General features: G+C 40.1%; 1 protein-coding gene across 2 annotated transcripts in view; it reads right to left on the bottom strand.

The window, feature by feature from the left end:
• Window positions 1-4040: 4040 nt before the first annotated feature.
• Window positions 4041-19560, bottom strand: part of CEP170B (centrosomal protein 170B) — a 98387-nt gene continuing 82867 nt past the window's right edge. Inside the window, exons 15-20 of one of the 2 annotated variants that reach the window (XM_038404864.2) lie at window positions 12269-12307; window positions 11483-11626; window positions 10994-11082; window positions 10149-10242; window positions 9017-9068; window positions 4041-8222 (exon numbers count right to left, since the gene is read on the bottom strand). In XM_038404864.2, the coding sequence (XP_038260792.1) occupies window positions 7987-8222; window positions 9017-9068; window positions 10149-10242; window positions 10994-11082; window positions 11483-11626; window positions 12269-12307 (654 nt within the window). In that variant the 3' untranslated portion in view covers window positions 4041-7986. The remainder of the gene's footprint in view (window positions 8223-9016; window positions 9069-10148; window positions 10243-10993; window positions 11083-11482; window positions 11627-12268; window positions 12308-19560) is intronic. The other variant, XM_038404865.2, reaches the window with a different exon arrangement.

Below are 19560 nucleotides of genomic sequence, written 5' to 3'. Positions count from 1 at the left end.
CGTGAGATGTTCCAGCAGGTTTACTTCAATAATGTCAACTCTTATTGCACTTAGCACAAGCTCTGAGGGCCCAACCCTGCAAGGTGCGCTGAGTACCCTGAACTCCCATTGACTTCAATGGGTGCTGAGAGGGCTTAGTATATCCAGGAATTGCTTGCATCTTGCAGGATTGAGCCCATAATGCACTAAGGTTTTAAAAACACTAGGCAAAATCCTGGCCCCATTGCAGTCAAGGCAGGACTTCCATACCCCATCATTGGGCCCATCCCCTAGTCCACCACTCGCCTCCCAGATTAGGTGTTTCTATCACAATAGAGATAACAGAGGCTGAACCGAAGGCACAGAGTCAGTGCCACACATGGCAGCAGATTTAACAGCCAGTGATGCTGCTTTGACTATATACCAGGGGTAATACCTTGGCCCCACAGAAGTCTATGACTAAACTCCCATTGATTTCGACAGGGTCTGGGATTTCTCCCCAGGTGTAGCACCACCCACTACTGAGTGCTTTATACAAGGCTTAATTCTGGCCCCCTCTAGCACTACATCATGCCCGTTTATTAGCATCCTCTCTCATTTATTAAAAATGATGCTGGAGCCTGTGGCAGCAGAGATTCCTACTGTCTGCATGAGGCTAAAGATTCAGGACTCTGAAATTGCACAAGGCAACAATGAACAGTTTAGTTAAAAGCAAACACTCCTTTCAAATCCAGATTGCCCGGTTCACCACCCTGTAATTAGGTTGCCCCTTTTGTCAACGAATCGAGCATGATCGGAAAAATCTCTAGCCCAGATTTTACAGAGGCACCATTTTCAGAAAGCGCTGAGCACCCTCAGGCCCCTTTGAGGCATTCTCAAGCCGAGGTTTCCAAAAGCACTAGTCACATTTGGAAAATCCTCTCCATAATGATCTTACCTGCACATGCACCAATCCTCCGGGAATCTGGAACGTTGCCGCCAGAATCCAGGAAATGGAGACATTTCTCCTCCCCATGGTTGGCTCACTGTCCAGCCGAAATTCTGAGGTAAATGTGCCCTCCTGCTTTTCAGCCCTCTGTGGTCTAGCTGCCCCCTATTTGTCTGATCTCACATTCACTTCCTCTGCCAGCTCTGCATTTCTAATCTTAGCCTTCTCTCTATCCCCTCCTCCCTTCGCAGCTCGGGCTCCCTCTAGCATTTGCTCTGCGGGCAGCCAGCTGGGACTCTCTCACCTGCCTCCTACAGAGAGCAAACCCCTCTCACTTAAAAAACCCTTCCTCTTCACTTTGGCCTGGCTGGACTGACACACGCTCTCCCTCTGCCAAACAAGTTAGGACCCTATTTTTTGGTGAGAAGGACAATATATTACAAGACATTGCACTCGTAGACATGAGAGGTTTGTTAGAAGCTGCTGGATTAAAATGCTTTCATTGCCAGAGTTAATAATAGATCAGGGTGTTGCAGTTATTTCAGATTACCACAAAAAAAATTCAGTTTGGTTTATGGTGGTACCTGAATGACACCACAAGGATCATGGGTGAGAGGGGAAGATCCTGGTTCCAGCACTCTGCTTTCCACTCCCATCAGTGATGGGGCAGGACCCCTCTTGTGCAGTGAGCATAATTTATCAAGGGCCAGAGTATGCATGAAGCTCACTAGATGTTGTTGGAAGCCTCCTGCATCTTCTTTCCCACTTTAACAGTAGCTGTTTTAAGTGGGGCATGCTACAGTCTGCTCCTTGAGTTGCCCACGGCCTAACAGCAGAGATATACAGTGAAAAGGCCTGACCCCTGCTCACTGTAGCCTCCTGAAAGCAAAGAACAAAGTGTCATTCTTCTCACTTCCTTCAAAAACAACAAACAAGTTCCCCCTCCAAGGTTTGCTTGTCACAAAGCAACATGCTATAGCTCAGCAGAGCAGATTAGGAGGGGGTTTGTGTGAAAGAAAGACCTTTTCTCCATGGGGGCTGTACCTCAATTCCCTCAGTCAATGGCCAGCCCCGTACGTGTAGCAGTCCCAGTGCAAGCATAAATAAGTAAAGCTGTGATTTGTGCCTGTGGAGCTTTCCCCGGCTTGAAACCAGGGTGTGCTTTACTCATGCAAACTGCAGCTTTCTTTGTCGACAACCAGGGTTTGGAGAGGGACAACTACCTACATGGCTGCCAGAATTGGGACATATTGCCACTGGAAACAAACTTCCACTGGAGTCAGAGCGTGAATACTTCTCCTTCCAACTACAAGTGTGCACGTATGGATGGGTATGTCTATACTAGAAATGTATGGTGGCACAGCTATGCTGCTGTAGGATAGACCTGTACTACAGTGACTGAATGGGTTCTTCCGTTGCTCTAGTCACTCCACCCCTCCAAGAGGCAGTAGCTAGGTCAACAGAAGAAATCTTCCATTGGCCTAGCGGTGTCTACACCAGAGCTGAGTTTTACATTTTATTACACAGGGCGTGAACTTTTTTCTTGCCCAGAGTTCTGTGGTTGAGCGAGAGAGCACACACCGTTTGCGCTTTGGTAACAAGGTTGTTTGTTTTTGTTTTTTACATACAAATAAAAAAGGCATTTCTTGTAAAAAAGGAGGGAGTGATGGTGGCTACACACTTTTTTTTAGCTTCCCTTGCTCTTCCTCTGCTATTCAGAAATTGATCTCATTTTACATTAAAAATATCAGGTCTTGCTTTCCCTGTTAGTTCTGGAGGTTGTGATCCTGAGACACCAACACTTGGGGTCTCTCAAACAGTCTGAGCTCTCTGACAGACCCCTGACTTTCATTTCTGAATCCTTCAGCTCCCGCCTAAAACAGGCAACTGGCCATCAGCAGGCAGCTGGGCTTGGTGCTGCTGCCTGTTGTTCTCTCTCTTGGTTCACTCCGAGCTCCAGATGAGCTCTATCTGACCATGGAACTGGGGTCACAAGGATCCTGCTTTCAGCCATGAATACAATATTTCACTCAAGCTGGTTAAAAAAAAAAAAAAAGGAAAAAAAGACAAGACTATGCATTGGCTCCCCTACATCCTCCCCATCTTTATTGGCAAGGTCCAGTGTAAGTGATTAGGCCCACGTATAAATTGCATTTCTGTAAGAGACCGACAGTTCGGAATCGGAGATCAATGATGAGTTTAGGGAGTTACTTTTGCAAATATGGACGGATGCTGCAACCCCTTAAAGATGGGAGTAATCCCCAATCCCACTGGGCTACTCTTGTAAGATTATGGGGGAATCAGGCCATGTATTTGTCTTATACCGGCCAGGAAAGGTTGAAAGAGCACGGCAGGATTTCAACTGACTGCTGTACTCAGTGGTAAGCAGTAGTGATAGCTGCTTCTGCCTTTCCTCGGGTAAGATTTAAAAGTGAACGATAATTGCCTTCATCACTGAGTGAGTAGTTTTGGCAGCAGTTTTACCACATCTTATTTTTATTCAGCCAAGACTTATTAAAAATGAATGAAATGGCTGCCCCTTTGGTTTCAAAGGGCATTTTGCATGGCATTTAAAACACTCAGAAACATTGCTCAGTGTTGCTAAGTCAGGGTGTGGAGAGTGTCACAATAAGGATAGGTTTCAGAGTAGCAGCCGTGTTAGTCTGTATTCTCAAAAAGAAAAGGAGTACTTGTGGCACCTTAGAGACTAACAAATTTATTAGAGCATAAGCTTTCGTGAGCTACAGCTCACTTCATCGGATGCATTACAGTGCCATATTTTAGGGGATGTAAGGGTGTCTCTATCTCTCTCTCTCTCTCTGTGTCTCTGTAAAAGATTACACTAGCCAGTGGTGCTCGAACAGAAGTAAGAAAAGGGCCTCAGAACAGAAGGTGCTTTTCAGGCCCCCATCCTGCAACTGAATCCACATGGGTGAATCCATGTGCATTAAATGGGCGCTCTATGTAGGCAAAAATACGGTAGTTGTAAGAGACTCCAATCGTGTTTGTTACTATGTAGCAATATGATCCTTCATGCCATTATAAGGGGCAGTGTAAGATCAATAGTTTAATTCTCCAAATATTTTCCCATATCATAAAATTTACTCTCAAAAAAACCCCAGAATCATATTTGTCACTTGATAAAAGAATGATTTATTAAAGAAATTTTATGATAAAATTATATAAAATAACAATTTATTTTTAAAGACAGCCACAATATCACCTTGGAACAAAATGTACAGATACTGTCTATCATCAAAACAAAATAAATTACCATTCAAAAAACAAGAGAAAGAAATACGGTGGGAGAAATAGGAATCAAAATTATACACAATATTTCAAGAAAAGGGCGTGGAAAAAAAGAGAGACAGTCATTAATCAATTCAAGTTATACAAACGTGTTTCAGCTTCAACTCTCATACAGCTTGCATTTGTGTTGCATGCAAATGGAATGATCCAGTGAAGAGTTTAGAACAGCAGAATCGGCAGCATAACAGCAGAAGATAGTCAGATAGGCACAATTCAGCACAGGGCACATCCAAAGTAAACAGGTAGTTAACTTTTTTTTGTTGTTGCAAAATCATTACACATATTTACTGAATTTTAAAAATATCTAGTGTGATCTGCAAAAATGAAGAAAAAACTAGTAGAATCTTGCACTTATATATTTTAAACACTTTTTTTTCAGTAGGCTGCATGTAAACATTCTGTAAGGTTTTTCTTTATTAAAATATTCAAGGATGACTTAGGCTTTATTCGCACTCACAGCATGACCACAACACGACAGTACTGTAGACACACTTAGGCTCTTGCTCACAAAGCACTGATGCATTCTCCCAGGAATTTACATTCATTACATATTCATGAAGTCTCAAGAGTTTAACATTTGAAAACAATCTAAATGAGAGCACAGGTTTCAAGTATAGTAAAAGAACAAGCACTGGGATTTTCAAAGGTGCCTAAGGGTGTTAGCAACCATGTCCCGGAGAGGTTTAATCAGAGCTGGGTGCTTAACTCTCTTAGATTTGTTCGAAAATGCCAGCCTAATTTTTTAAATATAAATACACCAAATATGAAAAAAATATACTGTATGAATGACTGTTGGGTCAGTGGAGCACACATCAAGCTCATTGAAAGTTAACCAACTAAAGGTTGACCCAATGCCCATTAAAGTCAATAGGAATCTTTCCACTGTCTCTAATAGCCATTGGATCAGACCCCAAATGCTTATGATACTCACATCAGAACTGTACACAGACTTTTTATTGTTGTCACAGAATACTGCTTATAAGACCAAACCTTGGCTAATGGTTTACAATTATGTGGCTTGCTCTTTGGTTTAATTATAACAGACAAATGCAGAATGAGGTATACTTCAGATTAACTAAGTACCTCAAATATATTTGTTACATTTCAGCACCAAAACGATTACATAACAGGACTGCAATTAAAATAGTCTTGAAATTTTCTCAGTAAGAACTTTATGCTGGGAAACAGGTGGGTTTTTTATATCACGCTGAACAAAATGAAACAAAATCATGTGCTTTTCCGTACCCCCAGACTAAAACTTTTAGAGATTCATTATTTCTAAGTGTTTCTTAAAGGTACCATATTTCTGGGTTTACGTAACTGGCAACGAAGATATTTGAGTACCAAGAGCAGAGGAACAGCAAAGGAAGAAAATTCATCTCTGATGGGTAACTTCATGAAAGTAGAAACTAGTAAGTTCTCAAGTGAAAGTAAATGGAAGTCACATCAAGGGTACATTGTCAAGAACCAAAACCACTAGAGCATAGCCACGAGGATGGGAAAATGTAGTAAAAACAAATAATAAAATCTGATCTTGATGAGTAACTCAAACACACACCTGTCTACTGCAAAACTGTAACTAGTGGACTGATCCCTTATGTTGCTGAAGCCCTTCAACTCCCAGTGATTCGGAGTCAGCACCTTGCTAGATCAGACCCTCACTGAGGAGACTTTTGAAAACGAATTACCATGTGTCAAGAGCCATACCACTATTTCTGATATTAACTAAGGACACAGGCAAGTATTTCAAAAGGATACACTGGAACAATCAGACAGCATTAATATAACAGGCAGTCAGAGAAACACAAAGGCCGAGTTCCTAGTTATTCTGCAAAGTAAATTTTACTTCCATCATCATAGTGTTCATATGAAGTCCAGTATATTTCTCCAAATCTCCACAGTAGCGGACAAGCCAAGTTCTCTGTTGGATACATTGGCAGCAAAACTGCACTATTTTCCCCCATGCAAAACCCTGCAGGCATGCAAGACACACTAGCATGGCAAACCGGCAAACTCTTCCTTTGGGATTGCTCTTGTTGAAATCAATGGAAAACTCCCACTGGTGGCACTTGAAGCAGAATCCTGCCATTTGCTAGTACACGAAACACTGTGTGAGCAGCCCAGTTATTTAATTATACTTATTTAATTGATACTTTAGCGAAATCCTAGAAGAAAAGGTCAATTAACTGACCCAATTATGAAACCAACCCACCCCAAATATGAAGTCAGCACATAAAGAGCAATTGAGCTTGGGAAGCTATTTTCATTAGCAAAATTATACATTGTATGAGTGCGTAGCAGAATTTAGTTTGCTTACCTCCATCAGTAAGTGTATTTCCCACAACTCTGCTGATACATTTTTTTTTCCTGATCACTGTTTTCAGTCAAGAGGTATTAATGCAACAGGGACAGATTCCAGTTTGCACACTGCATGCATCAAACAGACTCTCCAAAAAGCCACTCAAATACTTTGTTTAGAATTTGGCAGCTCACTTGACAGATGGGATATAAAAAGCTAATTTTACAGTATCCAGTATACTATTCAATGATGCTGCTGCAAAATAATCCTTAGCATTCCTAAGATTATAATGGACCAAAAAGAGTCATACCAATGTTGCATTGTAAAACCAGCAGCTTTACACTGTTGGGTAGGTTCTCAAGAATATAAACAGGATTCTGTGTATTCATGCATAACTGGATACGAAAAATCTTATGACAACACTACCAGTAAAGGCAGAGCCACACTTAAGCCGTTATTTTGAGTGCTGTAGAATGAATATTAGTTCACAATCATTGTGTAATTAAGTTTATTACATGAGCCAATGGAACAGATGTTTTTCTTAGTAATTGGCTGATCACAGACAACTTGCTCTTTAGCCTATTCAGGAGAATTTGCAGCTCAATATGAAAGACTATTATATTATTATTATTATTATTATTATATTTTCAAAAAAACGTTTCAGACAGCGATTATACTGAAATAATGAGAATTTGGCAAGCTCAACTATAAAAACTGACCTTCTCATTTATAAGGCTAATCTACATCTGTATACTTGAAGCTCTGTGCCTGAAATATGTTCAGAATCTACAACTACGTTAGAAAGTTTACACCTTCTCAATGGAAAAACAAAGGTTTTGGATTGAAAGCATGATGCACATAGATTCAAAGTGGTTTCTTCTTTGATTTTTTTTTTTACCCCTGCAAACACTGAAAACATTTTTCATACAACTAAAACAGAGTTTCTTATGGAAACCCACTGTATTGCACCATTATACTGGTGGGTATGCAAGTTGATTCCAACAGAATTATAATGCTCTTTTTAAAATCAGTCCCAAATGTAGCGCCAATCAAAAAAAGTACACTTCTTTTTTAAACAGAGCCTTGTTACAACTGAACTACCAGTAACTGAGAATTATAAACAGGCTAATCCAAGAACACTTTAGAGCTTCGGTAGTAGCAAATGTAGGATATGCAAAACCTGTTTCTTATGGCACATTGGAAGAATTTAAGTGAATCGTATTGTAAAAATCAGAGTTTGCCTCAGTGCTGAATATGTGCTGCTCCACAGTGCTAGTCTTGTTCAAAAGGGATACACAGACTTGCCATTCACCCATACAGCATAGTGTGTGTGTGTGTGTGTGCGCGCGCGTGCGTGTGTGTAATGTGTTAGCAATCTAAACAACTGCTCCATACGAACTGTCCACAACCACTCGGACACAAAACTAACGCCACAGTAAATGACAGTATGATAGCAGTATAAAATATTGTATCAGATCACGTATTTCTCTCCATCTGGAATGAAATTAGCATCTTGTAGGCTAGAAGATCCACAGTTCGATTTCTGGATGTAATTTCTCATCTGTACTGGTGACAAAATCTCCAACGTGGAGCCAGAATGGTTAGCAGTCCTGACTTTAGTGGCTGTAGACTGTGTAGCAGTGGAGGGCGCTTTGTTAGTGGCAACTACATCCAAGTTCCCACTGGGGTCAATGATAGCATTTATAACTGGGGAAGGAGAAAAGAGATAGACAGAGGTGTATTAGCTGTACTCAGCAGCATTTCTACACAGAAACTCTCTTACCTTCAGAATTCTAGACTACTCTTGTGCCCAGTTTAGTCACAATTTGTTCGCCCCTCCCCATGACTGCACTCCACCTTCTTTATAATTATCCTTGGGTCCAAGCAATTTTAATAAGCAAAAAAATAAAAACCCCTCCAAAATTGACCTTTACCATTAGGACTTGACGTTTGCTGTTTAAATTGGAAAAAGAGAAACACCTACCAAACTCCAATCACTCACCAATAAGACATTTTTACATTTTCTTAACTATTAAAATGAAACAAGGGTCAGGCATTGAGCTCATATTGTTATCCCTGTAGCATGGCACCTTCCATAATGGATTCAAGTCCACACAAACACTTGCTTAAAAGTAGTACGAAAATATGGCATGACTTATTGGCTGAATAGGGCTGTCAGCCATGTGGTTGAGCAACAGAAGCCTTGGCTTGTCCATCTTGTGGTGAAGTCCTAATTATTGTGAATAAACCATTTCCACGGCAATAACTTCAGCATTTCAGAAGTCAGTAACTTTCTTATTTTTGCAACACGAGAAAATCCATCACTTATACATCTTCTGTTTGTATATATTGAGGAGCAATGCTCAAATAAATGAATGAGTGCTTTACATTTACAAAGTTTAAATTGACAAAGCAAACCACAACGAGTTACAATGGTACTTTATTTTGTTCTAGTCATCTACATTTAGGAGAGAAATTGAGAACATTTTAAAATTACCAACCTTCCAGCTGTTTCTGAACTCTTCTTAGCTCCTTTAGGATAGAGCTGATTTCCTAGAAACAAATACACCAAAAAGATCGGTTAACTAACCAACCAACCAAACGTTCAGCTACTTTGGGAAGCAAGCCTACATAGAATACCTTGTTATTCTACCTTTTTCTGATTAGGTAAATTCTGTTCTCGAACATCAAAATAACATGTTTATCTGGGCAAACACCAGCGGGATTTGGTCTGCCATATCTGGAAAAATACTACCAAGCCAGTCAGTAAAAATATGCATTCGACTAGATTTTTTATTTGAGATTCCAGCTGTTGGTCAGACATTTGTGGCCCAATAATGCAAAGGGGTCTGCAAGTGCAGACACTTAGACCCTGATCTTGTAAATACTTGTGCACATCCTTAGCTTTAAACATGAGGGATTTCACTGAGCCCAATAATTAAGCATGTTCTTAGATCTTTACATTGCTCCCATTAAAGTCTGTGCAGGAGTACAGATAACGTTCACGGGGGCACCAACATTTTTACCACTCTCTTGTTTAACCCTGGTAAATGAAGAGAACACGATGGTGAAAACACCTATTCTCCATCTATTCTCGTCCTATTATCAATGGAGCTGCATTGGTGGGAGACACTGAGAAGAATGGTAGTAAGACAAGAATCTGTGTTTGTGCCTCCCTTAGCAAGACTGAGTCCTTGAAGATTAACAAAGGGGAGACATAAGTGAAATTGACATTAAAATAGCAATATAAGAATATATAATAGACACACTGTAAAACAGAAGGAGGAGGAAGTTCAATAGATACATTTGGACTAAACAATTTAGAAAATAGGTTTGGTTGGTTCTGAAGCTCACTGCTTTGGTTTCTTAATTTTTTTTTTTTTTTTTTTGCTTACAATGGAAAATTCTTTTACAGTGACAATGTAAACATAAAAGTGACACACACAAAGTTGAGGCTGGGACTTTCAGAAGAGTCTAAAGAAGTTAGGCAACCAAAACCCATTAAAATTCAATGCTAGCTGCGCATCTAACTACTCTGAAAGTCTCAGCCTAAGTCCATAAATTGTTAGGCAAAGCCTTGTCTTAAGCAAGCTTCTTGGCACCTTGTTTATTTCTTAAGCACAAACACGTTACCTTGTTTGAGGTCTTTAAAATTGGCACTTCGTTTTCTGAGTTAATTTTGGCCTCCATCTCCTCCCAGGTCCTTTCGGTGTTCTGAAACACAATTCTGAAGCACACAAGATTGGACCTTTTACAAAATATCCACCCAAAATATATCCTTTACATTTGTTTACAGTGTACAACAGACACAAAACATAGCAACAAAAGAGGTTCTGTAGATTAGTGATGAGATAAAGGGCCTTTCATCTCCACTTTGAATCTAGCTCACAAGCAACCAAAAGTCATTCCCACCTACTGCCTGTTCTAAGGCCTAGGAGCTGACAATCTTGTTCCAAGAGGGCATCACAACAAATACCATCACAAACTGCATATGTGCTGAGAGTTTTGGAATGGGGGGGGGTCCATGGACTGAACAGAATGGAGAATGAGTTCCCCTTCTTCTCATAGGCGAGACTCCTCCAGCGAAGGCTAAGATGCATCAGGAAGGCAGTACAGAGTAGACACATACTCCGAGTTGCCATCATTTGGGCACTGTCCTCCATAACAAAGTTAGTTGTGCCATGTACAGTAAACTTTACATTTTTATGCAAACATACTGACATTGCGCTACAAAGCTGGGTCTAGGCTTCAGTTGTCTAGGGACAGACTATGCTACAGGACAAGCCTATGAAACGGAGGTGGGAAGTAAAAACCTTTTTCTACTTTTGCAGTCTGTGCTCTTCCCCTTCCATGTACCAGCAACCACAGTTTCCAGGGATGACAATCCAGTACCTTTCATGAGTAATAAATTAATCACGCCCTTCCTCGGAACAACTCCACGGGCAAGAGAACATTCCAGATTAGAGCTAAAAGCTTACTTCATTTTTTCAGCCAGGTTTTCTGTATTTTCACGGATTGCATGGGATAATTGAGACACTGGGTTCAACATCAGGTTGTCAAAGATGACCTAAAATGTAACAGATCAGATCGTATTGAAAATGTGCTCTCATAGCTACCATTTTTATATTATACTGGTTGTGTCAAAATAGTTTATTTCTTCAACTGGAGATGGTAGCATTTCAGTTGAGGCTTCCTGAATCTGGATGACATTTAAAACTCAACAGGATTTTCAGAAGTGACTAGCGGTTGTGGGTGCTGAATTTGATGCACCTTTCAAAAATGACCCAACTTTCAGAGAGTGCTGAAAACAAGGCCTCTAAGAAGTTTCAGATTGGGCACCCAAAAAGTGAGGCACTGGAGTTCTTTGAATTCCCTCAGCTAGCTAGCTAGTTAGGAAGTACAGACATATGGGTTACAACGTACAGTATTATATACAAGCTTATAAAGTACAGGAGAAAAAAACCTGCCTCCTCTCGGTTTCTTGCCCTCGTTTTTCTCGAGAGATCCTCTTCTCTATTGTCGTTCATATTTTGATCAAAATCCTCGATTCCCGTTGACCCAGGTGGCACCTTCTGGTAGTTCAGACTTGCTTCTGGAATGTGCTGCACCAACTTAAAAATAATAAGCAATGAGTTAGTTGCAATTAACTGTGTTGCAGATTAAAAAAAAAAACAAGGCGGGCAAATGGGCCCGTTTCCAAAGGTATTATAGATTTCGAGGCAAGCCCAAGAAGAGTGCTCCACAGTTCAGGTTCTACTCAAGCAGGAATGCGTTCTGAAACAAATCATTTGGGCCCCAATCCTGCAAATATTTATATATGGGGGCTGTCCCATGAAACTCAATGTAACTACTCATGTGCATGTTTGAAACACTGGTACCACAGCAAGTACTTACAAACTAAATCCCTGCCTAATATGAATTCATGGTTGAATTCAAAAGAAAAAGGATTGTTTCCAGATAAGACCTGCTCACACATATGCGTTTTATGTTTTCATTTATCAAAGTCTGAAAAATTAATGCAATCTTAAAGTGACATTAAAATTAAGCAAAACCAATCTCTATTAATACATGGAAAAGATGAAAAAGCAATTAAAACATGTAAATAATACTAGAAAGAATAAACACAATAAGCAAGACAACTAATCTGTTAGGTTAAAATTGATAACACTCATTAGACAAAACATTAGGAGGATGTAAGGAAAACCACAACATTAAAGACACAGAGATACAAAGCAATGGGATGAAAAGTGCACCTGAGATGGATATGCCGGCTGTAAAGATGTACGAGCAATCTGTGTTAAAACAGAAACAAATGAGATAAAGATATCAATGCTGACCACATGACTCAGACTGTAGTTATCAAAGGAAGCACACATACAAGATAAACCATAATGGGTGACATTCCAAAAAAAGCGCATTCCAGGGAACAATAATTAAAAACACCAACATAATTCCATGGGAAATTCCCAAACATGGACATGCATAGTGGCATCTCGAGAATTTGTTCACACACCAATTCCTCAGAGATGATTTGTGGCATTTGACATTGATTTGTGGCCCTGATGACATTGAAAAGAAACGAACTGCAGTAATATGGACTATCTTTAATGAAATCAGACAAGCCATGCAACAGAGACTGTGGAACTGTTAAGAGAGTGCAGTGGGCTTTTGCTGGATAACACACAACTCTCATAAGCAAAATGAAGAGAAACTGGGGATCCTGGGGTAAGGTTTGCATACTCAAGATCGCACAACAGAGCATTAGTAAAAGCAATCAGAAAGCAAGAGACACTGGGTTAAATACACACATCCAAAATGTTCAATTACGGTGGATTATATCCACAATTCTGCCCTCTATTGTTCATTTTTTAAAATGTCCTTTCAGAACTTTGGAAATGCTTTTAGTGCATTATGCTGGAAGGGTGGTGGAAGATTCACTAAAAATCAATGGTAACAAATGAGACATTCCTACCATGGTGTATATCCAATATTCAGGGACTTATAACCTGTGAAATACTGTCTCATGATAAACTTATACTCATTCACAGTTCTATCATGTCTGCAAGTATTGGCCCATGTCATACCAACAAGCATTCTTAATACCTTACACACACCATAACAATACTGAAGGAGACTTAAAAGTTTTTCACGTCATGTCTTTTTTTTTTTTTTTTTTAAACACAGACCTAAATTTTCAAAAGTGACTAGTGATTCACCAGGCCCTGCTGGAGACACCTTAAACTGGCCTGATTTTCAGAGGGTGGGTGCTCAGCACTTCTGAATACTTTAAAAGATGTCTCAGGTTGGGCATCCAGTAACTGACGAACTCAAAATCACAAGTCATGCAAATGAAAATGCAAGCCATGTAGTTTGTACTCTTTGCTGTAAACTCACAGTAGTGCACGAGTCAGCCTTTTGGGGAACCGTACAATCCATACACAATATGGGGGCCACTAAAATCCTCACTAAATGTGCACTTGGAAACTTGAAAACCATCCTGGTTTAGATCCAAGCCAATCCTGTACTGGTAAGGACAAAATATCAGGAATAAAGCACAAAAACTCAGTTTTATGGCCCCATTTTTATCTCCTAAAAGGGCACAGCTAATTTTAAATTTTTAATCAAGTGTGGTAATAAAAGACATTAAAAAATCAATTTGTTTAGGGCGCCAAACTGTTGTGCCAAGTACGAGTCCAGAGTGAATATTTATGGTCATTATTATAAACCCCTGAAAACAGCAGCATAGGCTGAAAACACGGACACTGAATTACAGTGAGGTACTTCTAGCTGGGGCCATCCGAATACTATTTTGTATTGTAAAATATTTTTTTCCTCTACCAGACTCTGGATTAGTCCCCTCTGACCAAGCTTGAAAAACATCATAGAAGTTGCTACTACTCTTCCTACTGTGGCTGGGGGAATCAAGAACAAATTGAGCCCCTGAATTCTTCCCTTTGTCACTTTGGCCATTATTGTGCGATGGAGTGGGCCTCTAGGTAGACCTCCCCATCTCTTGCCCTTGGGTTGCCAAAGAAATGCTCATTTGGGTAGCCTATTATCAGACATCCTTAAAAGTAAGTCCCATCTCTTCTTCCATACTCCTTGCATTGTTGTAGGTAATTGTGCCCATTCTAGGTTCTCTTCATTACTTCTTCTATAAGTCCGGTTTACTTGGAATATTCTGCAGAGACACCTGCACTGAAAGCAGTTCAATTTGTGTTGAATGGCCTTTTATTTTCCCAAAGCTCTGTTTCATATAGGAGGACACTTAGGACATTTAATATAAAGCTGTTGAATAAACGCTCACTGATTAACATTACTTGGCATCCCTCTCTTATGATCTTTGAACATCTCTTATTTGTCTTCTCTGCATTAATCTACAATAATCATTTTAGCATGGATTTAGCATATAACGTCACTTTAATGCCTCTGTCTCTGTAGGCACATTGCTATTGATTTTAATCCAATGTCATACAGATTTTATGCACTTTTATCAAATCCCATATCAGTGCATATTTAGTGCCATTAATAACACAGTTCAAGGATGTGAAGCTCAGCATCTCAAGCCACTCATCATTAAGGGCTTGACCTAACTTTCAGTGAAGTCATTAGAAAATCTCATTGACTTAGCCTATTTCCCACTATTGTTAACACCAGTATGGCTCCACCAGTGTTAGTTATGTTAGGCGCCCTAATACAGATGGTCCACCAGCTGCTAAGCATTGTACCATCTAACTGTGTCTGGAGCAATCTAATCAACATAATTCTTAAAATGGTGTCAGCCATTACTGGCCACACACACTGGAACTAACAGAGCTGGATGAAAGGTGGGAACATGAAAGATGAGGATTAGGGCTGTCAATTAATTGCAGTTAACTCACGTGATTAACTCAAAAAAATTAATCGTGATTAATCGCACTGTTGAATCGCACAAACAATTGAATACCAATGGAAATGTATTAAATATTTTTGTATGTTTTTCTACATTTTCAAATATATTGATTTCTATTACAACACAGAATACAAAGTATACAGCTCACTTTATATTATTTTTATTACAAATATTTGCATTGTAAAACTATAAACAAAAGAAATAGTATTTTTCAATTCACCTCATACAAGTACTGTAGTGCAATCTCTTTATCGTGAAAGTGTAACTTACAAATGTAGATTTTTTTTTGTTACATAACTGCACTCAAAAACAAAATAATGTAAAACTTTAGAGCCTACAAGTCCACTCAGTCCTACTTCTTGTTCAGCCAATTTCTAAGACAAACAAGCTTGTATACATTTACGGGAGATAATGCTGCCTGATTCTTATTTACAATGTCACCTGAAAGTGAGAACAGGCGTTCGCATGGCACTTTTGTAGCCAATGGTGCAAGGTATTTACGTGCCAGACACGCTAAACATTTGTATAGCCCTTCATGCTTGGGCCACCATTCCAGAGGACATGCTTCCATGCTGATGATGCTTGTTTAAAAATAATGCATTAATTAAATTTATGACTGAACTCCTTGGGGGAGAATTGTATGTCTCCTGCTCTGTGTTTTACACACATTCTCCCATATATTTTATGTTATTGCAGTCTCAGATGATGACCCAGCACGTGTTCATTTTAAGAACAGTTTCAAAGCAGATTTGACAAAACGCAAAGAAGGTACCAATGTGAGATTTCTAAAAATAGCTACAGCACTTGACCCAAGGTTTAAGAAACTGAAGTGCCATCCAAAATCTGAGAGGGACAAGGTGTGGAGCATGCTTTCAGAAGTCTTAAAAGAGCAACACTCCGATGCGGAAACTACAGAACCCGAATCACCAAAAAAGAAAATCAACCATCTGCTGGTGGCATCTGACTCAGATGATGAAAATGAACATGTGTCGATCCACTCTGATTTGAATCGTTATCAAGCAGAACCCGTTATCAGCATGGACACGTCCTCTGGAATGGTGGTTGAAGAATGAAAGGACACATGAATCTTTAGCACATCTGGCACATAAATATCTTGTGACACCGGCTACAACAGTGCCATGCGAACATCTGTTCTCACTTTCAGGTGACGTTGTAAACAAGAAGCGGGCAGCATTATCTCCTGCAAATTGTAACCAAACTTGTTTGTCTGAGTGATTGGTTGAACAAGGAGTAGGACTGAGTGGACTTGTAGGCTCTAAAGTTTCACTTTGTTTTATTTTTGAATGCAGTTATTTTTTGTACATAAAATTCTACATTTATAAGTTCAACTTTTATGATAAAGAGATTGCACTACCGTACTTTTATTAGGTGAAGTGAAAAATACTATGTCTTTTGGTTTTTACAATGCAGGTATTTGTAATCGAAAATAAACATAAAGTGAGCACTGTACACTTTGCATTCTGTGTTGTAACTGAAATCAACATATTTGAAATTGTAGAAAACATCCAATATTCTATTAATGTTTAACAGCGCGATGAATCATGCAGTTAATTTTTTTAATCCCTTGACAGCCCTAATGGAGATATATCCAAAACTCAAGACTTGGTATTAATGGGGGATTAAACTATCCAGACATCTACTGGAAAAGTAATATAGCAAAACATAAAATGACTAGTAAGATCTTGGAATGTAATTGGGACAACTTCTGCTTTCAGAAGTTGAAGGAAGTAACCAGGGATACAGACATTTTAGCCCTGATTCTGACCAACAGGGAGGAATTGGTTGCAAATGTGAAGAATGAAGGCAATCTCAGTGAAAGATTGATAGATTTAATGATTCTAAGGAAAGGAAGCAGTAAGAGCTTCAGAATAAGGACAGCAGACTTCAAAAAAGCAGACTTCAACAAACTCAAAGAACTGGTAGGTAAGGTCCCATAGGAAGAAAATCTAAAGGAAACAGAGCTTAAAAGAGCTGGCAGTTTCTCAAAGAGATAATATTAAAAGCACAACAGCAAACTATCCTGATACAAAAGAAAGATAGGAAGAGGCCAAGATGGCTCTTCAATGACCTGAAAATCGAGCAGGAATCCTACAAAAAGGTGAAACAAGGACAAATTGCTAAGGAAGAGTACAAAAAACAGCACAGGGATGTAGGGAGAAAATCAGAAAGGTTAAGGCACAAAATGAGTTTCACCTAGCAAGGGACATTAAGGGCTCTAAGAAGAGGTTCTAGAAATACATGAAGAGCAAGAGAAAGATGAAGGAAAGTGTAGGTCAAGGGTGGTGAACCTGTGGCTCTGGAGCCACATCTGGCTCTTCAGAACTTAATATGCGGTTCCTTGTATAGGCACCAACTCCGGGGCTGGAGCTACAGGTGCCAACTTTCCAGTGGGCCAGGGGCTGTTCACTGCTCGATCCCTGGCTCTGCCATAGGCCCTGCCCCTACTCCAGGCCTTCCCTCCCCCTCCCCATAGCCTGCCATGCCCTCGCTCCTCCCTCTCCTTCTCAGAGTCTACTGCATGCCACGAAACAGCTGATCGGGAGGTGCGGGGAGGGAGAGGGAGGCACTGATCAGCGGGGCTGCCGGTGGCGGGAGGCGCTGGGAGCGGGGAGAGCTGAAGAGGGGCTGCTGACGTATTACTGTGGCTCTTTGGCAATGTACATTGGAAAACTCTGGCTCCTTCTCAGGCTCAGGTTGACCACCCCTGGTGTAGGTCCTCTACTTAATGGGGAAGGTGAACTAAAATCAGAAGACAACAAGAAGACTGAGGAGTTTAATTCCCTTTGTACTTCAGTCTTCATTAAAAAGGATAGTTGGGATCCTTTGCTTAATATAATTAATATTAACAAGGGGGAAGAAACAGAAGCCAGAACAAGGAAAGAACATATTAAAGAATTTTTAGGTAAGTTAGGCTATGTCTACACTTATGACAGCTTGTAGAGTTTAGGCAACACACGTGTAGCTACATGCAATGAAAGGCTCCAGCAATGGCTCCAGCTGCCGGTCAAAGAAAGGCTCTAGTGTGGGGAGGCAGTGGGGAAAGGCTCTGGCAGCTGTAAAGGAAAGGCTCAGGCAACAGGACACCACACTGCTAAAAATACAAGTACAGACATGGAGACATAGTTGGTCATGTAGAGAGCCATGTAGGGTATGTACCCTGGGGTTCAGGCATGCAGGGCACTCTGCTTTACTCACCTAAGCCACATCCCACCATCCACACTGCTATTTATACCCATGCTGGCTAATGTTCAGTGTCTGGACTCTAAACTCTGCCATAAGTGTAGATGTAGTGTAAGATGTAGTCAAGTCATCAGGGCCTGATAAAATTCATCCCAAGGGATTTAAGGAAGTAGCTGAAGCAATCTTGGACCCATGAGCAATTATCTTTGAGAAATCATGTAGAACAGGTGAGGTCCCAGAGAACTGGAGAAGGGCAGAACTAGTACCTATCTTTAAAAAGGGGAACAATGATGATCAGAGAATTATAGCCTAACTTGGATACCCGGAAAGGCTCTGGAACAAATGATTAAACAATCAGTATGTAAGCACCAAGAGAATAATAATGTGATAAGTAATAGACAACATGAATTCGTCAAGAACAAATCATGCCAAACCAACTTCATTTCCTTCTTTGACAAGGTAATTGTCCTAGTGAATAGGGAGGAGGTAAAATATGTGATATATCTTGATTTTAGTAAGGCTTTTGACATAGTACCACATGACTTTCTCATAAGCAACTACAGAAATCTGGTCTAGATTAAATTAGCATGAGGTAAATGCATAATTGTTTGAAAGATGTACCCAAAGGGTAGTTATCAATGGTTCACTGTCAGACAGGGAGGACATATCTAGTAGAGTCCTTCACGTGTCTGTCCTGGGTTCTGTGGCATTCAGTATTTTCATTAGTAACTTGGATAGTGGAGTGGAGAGTAGGATTATAAAATCTGTGGATAACACTAAGCTTGGAGGGGTTGCTAGCGCTTTGGAGGGCAGGATTAGAATTCAAAACAACCTTGACAAATTGGAGAACTGGTCTGAAATCAACAAGATGAAATTCAATAAAAACAAGTGTAAAGTATTATACTTAGGAAGGAAAAATCCAATGAACAACTATAAAATGGGGAATAGCTTGCTAGGTAGTCGTACTGCAGAAATGAATCTGGGGGTTATAGCGGATCACAAATTAAGTATACCGGTAAATCAACAATGTGATGCAGTTGGGAAAATGGCTAATTTCATTCTGGGATGGATTAACAGGAGTGTCACTTTCTGCTCAGCACTGTTAAGGCCTCAGCTGAAGTACTGTGGCCAGTTTTGGGTGCCATTCTTTAGGACAGATGTGGACAAAGTGAAGAGAGCCAAGAGGAGAGCAACAAAAAAGACGAAAGTTTAAGAAACCTGACCTCTGAGGAAAGGTTAAAAAAACTGGGTGTGTTCAGTCCTGAGAAAAAGAAGATTCATGGGAGAATTGGGGACACACACTGAAGAAGAGTCTTCAAATAGGTAAAAAGAAAAGGAGTACTTGTGGCACCTTAGAGACTAACAAATTTATTAGAGCATAAGCTTTCGTGAGCTACAGCTCACTTCATCGGATGCATTTGGTGGAAAAAACAGAAGTGAGCTGTAGCTCAT

The sequence above is a fragment of the Dermochelys coriacea genome, chromosome 6 (genome assembly GCF_009764565.3).
Source record: "Dermochelys coriacea isolate rDerCor1 chromosome 6, rDerCor1.pri.v4, whole genome shotgun sequence".
Classification (NCBI taxonomy): domain Eukaryota; kingdom Metazoa; phylum Chordata; order Testudines; family Dermochelyidae; genus Dermochelys; species Dermochelys coriacea.
The sequence above is the reverse complement of the archived record's forward strand: the minus strand, read 5'-3'. Positions and strand labels throughout refer to the sequence as shown.